Source organism: Cibotium barometz, chromosome 2 (assembly GCF_041138505.1).
Source record: "Cibotium barometz isolate CiBa-2024 chromosome 2, ASM4113850v1, whole genome shotgun sequence".
In the NCBI taxonomy this organism is placed as follows: domain Eukaryota; kingdom Viridiplantae; phylum Streptophyta; class Polypodiopsida; order Cyatheales; family Cibotiaceae; genus Cibotium; species Cibotium barometz.
The window spans coordinates 32,325,237-32,329,347 of record NC_141047.1 but is presented as its reverse complement, the minus strand read 5'-3'; the positions used below and the strand labels follow the sequence as shown (position 1 = coordinate 32,329,347).

The window sequence follows — 4,111 nt, the reverse complement described above, 5'->3', positions numbered from 1 at the left end:
AAGAGATTCAAAATGGATTTTAATACTACTCTCATCAAGAGCCAGGATAGGGTTTAATAATTAAGATAATAATTATATCAAGATAATACTTTTGTAATATATTCATATAAACTGAAAGTTTTTTATAGTTGCACTTTATAGCACAACCTCAATCATGCTAACATGGTAGGAGACCCAAGGAGTCTAATCTTCAAGTCTATACATAGAAGAATAAAATGCATTTGTAGATAGTGAAGGAGAGGATGTCTTGTCTACATTCTCAGGAAAATGCACATCAACTAGTGCTGGGGATGGTATATATAGCAGTGATCATGAGAAACCATAACTATGCCATGAGCTGTATGTCTAGAAAATAGCCCCTTTTTAAAGTTGTATCAATTTCTTTTCTAGATTGAAGATGGCAATGATAAACAATGTCTCTATTTTGGCATGTTTTTTAAAACTTATTGTTAGATTTTTTTAATAATCTCAAAACGTAAGCAAAACCAAGTTTTTTTGTCATCTCAATTTTTGTAAGAAATATGCAAAGTGTCTAAAATATTATCAATTTTGTAAGAAACACGCAAAGTTCCCAAAATATTATCATTTTTGGTGGTGGTGTACGCATGTGTAGACCACTTTTCAAAAAGAGGTAAAAAGTGAACCTTTTTGATAGAATCTTTGTGAAAGATGCCAAATGTTTAGGAAATATTACCTATTTTGTCCTCAACAATGTTCACCGCCTTTGAGTTCTCAAAACCCATTATCCACTCTGGATCTCACCCTACAATGAAACCCATTATTCACTTCGGATCTTACCCCAGAATGAACTCCAAACACATGTGTGTTATCAACCCTACAAACATGTATTCCCTTGACCTCCCATCTACCTTGCAAAGTAACCATCTCTCCATCCTTACCTGGCGAGGAACCCCAAGTGGTATCCCCTTGCTCACACCTCGTACATCTTGTGTGCTGCATGCACCTAATTTACGTCCTTATGATGCTGATACTAGGGGAGCGGTTCTCCTTAATGATGTTGGTAAAGGGATCATGAAACCAAATGCATCAAATTATTGAGGTTGTATGCATTGGAAGGAGCTCTCGGTTGTTAAGAAAAATATTATTGAACAGCTCTACCATGGAATATCTAGTGTTAGATGTAGATCTTTGATTTGACAACAAATGGATGCATCACCGCACAGACTTGCGGGGTTGCAAGAAGCAAGGTAAGAACAAGCCTCTTGGCATGAGCAAGCGTGATTGGAGGATTATATCCAATGAGGATCTTGGCAAGTGGAAGCAGTAGAAAGAGGCAAGGAGCTATAACTCATTTGTCTCACATCTTGGTAGCAGTTGTTGGGGCTCGTTCTTTGCTTACTTGATAAGTTCTCTAGCATCTTGGTAAGCTCATTTACCATCACATATTTGCCCCCCCCTAACTTGTGCGGTCTTGTCTCTTTAGTATAAGATAGTTTCTAGGATGTTAAGAGAAGAGGAGTGTGACTATGACGTTGGGCTAAGGATTCTGGGGTAAGCAAAGTTTAATTACAACAACTTTCCTTACTAATACTCTACTCTATTGTTTAGACAATAACTTGTATATAGAGAGGGGTCCCTAATCCTCCTCAATGGGCCGATGCCAAAGGAGAAGAGGATATCCTTCACAATGAAGAAGAGGAGGACATGGATTGATGAATATTAGTTCTCAGCCCCGACAGGTTGCTAATCCTCCTTGATAGGCCAATGCCGAAGAAGAGGAGGAGGACATCCTTCAACGAAGGAGAAGACAATAGGGATGATAAATAGGCACTGACCATATAGGGCCCGTTTGAAAGGATGGGGATGGGGATGGGGATGATAAGAGTACTTTTCAGCAGACACGATGTATATCTTTTGTAGACCTTTTGAGACGCCAATGCCGAAGAAGAGGAGGAGGACATCCTTCAACGAAGGAGAAGACAATAGGGATGATAAATAGGCACTGACCGTATAGGGCCCGTTTGAAAGGATGGGGATGGGGATGGGGATGATAAAGAGTACTTTTCAACAGACACGATGTATATCTTTTGTAGACCTTTTGAGAGGCATATGTCATTTCGTTGAAGGAGAAGACAATAGGGATGATAAATAGGCACTGACTGTATAGGGCCCGTTTGAAAGGATGGGGATGGGGACGAGTACTTTTCAGCGAACACGATGTATATCTTTTGTAGACCTTTTGAGAGGCATATGTCATTTTTGTGATGATAAAGAGTACTTTTCAGTAGACACTAGGTATATGTCTTCTGTAGAGTACTTTTCAGTAGACACTATATTTGTTTTTTTGTAAAACTTTTGAAACACACGTCATTTTTGTGCTACCTCATTGTATCCTAACAAATAAAAAGAATGGTAAATATGCATTATTGGTGCTTGTATGTATTTATGCATATAAATACACACACACATATACCCAATTTAAGCAAGTTACATGGTAAATATGCATAAATAACGGATTTAGAGAGTAGATTTTATGCATCCCGATTCCCTTACACTTCCACCTATTTAGAGAGTAGCTTTTATGCATCCCGATTCCCTTACATTCCCTTACACCGCCTATTCAAAATTCAAAAGAGATAGCTATGGGGTGCAAACATAGAGACTTTGTCTCACAAGTCAAGAGTAAGTAAACACTTTGTGAACTCCAACTAATAAAACAATAAAGGATGTTGGATGTTAGAAGATACGTTGAGTCCTATGACACACAAAAGTAAGTAGGCAAGGGTTTAGCATTGCAAGAGATGGCTCATAAGTTATACAAAATCTTGTGCACAATAAGATTTCACATTTTGCATTCATGGGAGATGCTTCAAATACTTGGCATACTAGATGCAAAGTCAAATCCACAAGGGACTTTAGGAACACCATCGGAGATTGGGCCATCCATAAGGGATAGGAGGCAATGATGTATTGATTTTGGAAGAAAATTAAATACCCAATATTATTATCTTTCCCAGCTTGTACAGAAGATGGTGAGGTAATGGAGAGACCAGCTAATCTAAGCACAACTTCCTATGCAGTTGTGCAGGTTATTAAAGTCTTAAAAGATGAGCAAAATGCAGATCAAGAGAGGAGGGAAAATAGCTAAACCAGCTAGAGCTACCTGCTGCAATGAAGAGAAGGTTGTTTCATAGGGCTATATTAATTCACGAGACTGTACACGTTATGCTTGATTGTAATTATTGTAGCTTGGGCTAAGATGGAGAAATTCGAAGACATGTAAAGTGCATTAAAACCAACAGAGAGAGAAGACGAGTGATTAATGGTGGCAACATAGAGAGAAGAAGAGTGTTCAATGGCCAGATAGAAAGAAGAAGAGTGATCAATGACAAGAAGGTAGTTGACAATATTTGGTTGTGTGTGTGTGTGTGTGCGTGCGTGTGTGTGTGTGTGTGTGTGTGTGTGAGAGAGAGAGAGAGAGAGAGAGAGAGAGAGAGAGAGAGAGAGAGAGAGCATCATGGCAGCCCAGAGAGAGAGCATCATGCCAGCCCAGAGAGTTCAACTGGGCGTGGCCGGTTGCCTTGAGAGTAACACCTTGCACTTGATAACCTCATAGCTGTTGAAGAAGAAACCCGGCATCACCATAGCTCTGATTTGAGGAGCAGCTGCCTCCACTACATTCATATTGCTCTTATACTGCTTGATTTTTCCACTCTGGTCCACAGGAAGCTCCTCCATGTACATGGAGTCGAAGCAAGCTTCACTGCCCACTCTAAATATGACGGCCGGGTCCTCAAATGAGAATGCCAGCAGGTGCAGAAGCCAAACCCTCTTGGCAGCCACGAAGAACGACCTTGCAAGCTCGTCAGGCCATCTCCCTTCCCAATTCAACAACTCCTCCACCCTGTTCATCTTCTGATCACAAAACCCATCAAAGCTCTCACTGTACGCACTGGACTCTTTGCTCACCAGCTCGCTCCAACCCATCTGTGAGATGGTCAGATAAGTCTTGTAGAATGCCTGGGGTCTCTGCTTCGGGTCAAGAACGCAGTTGGTGCCGCTCCTCTGGAACTTGATGTTCTCAAAGTCTTCAAAAAAGGCTTGGTTGATCAGAGACTCCAGGTGATACCTGACACTCTTGGATACCCTG

The 4,111-nt window shown here is 40.6% G+C and overlaps 1 protein-coding gene across 1 annotated transcript in view; it reads right to left on the bottom strand.

The window, feature by feature from the left end:
- Positions 1–3,494: 3,494 nt before the first annotated feature.
- Positions 3,495–4,111, bottom strand: part of LOC147640950 (IRK-interacting protein-like) — a 3,753-nt gene continuing 3,136 nt past the window's right edge. The window contains exon 2 of the mRNA XM_086809305.1: positions 3,495–4,111. This exon is cut by the window's right edge and continues 1,247 nt beyond it. Coding sequence (XP_086665431.1) covers positions 3,520–4,111 — 592 coding nt within the window. The 3' untranslated portion in view covers positions 3,495–3,519.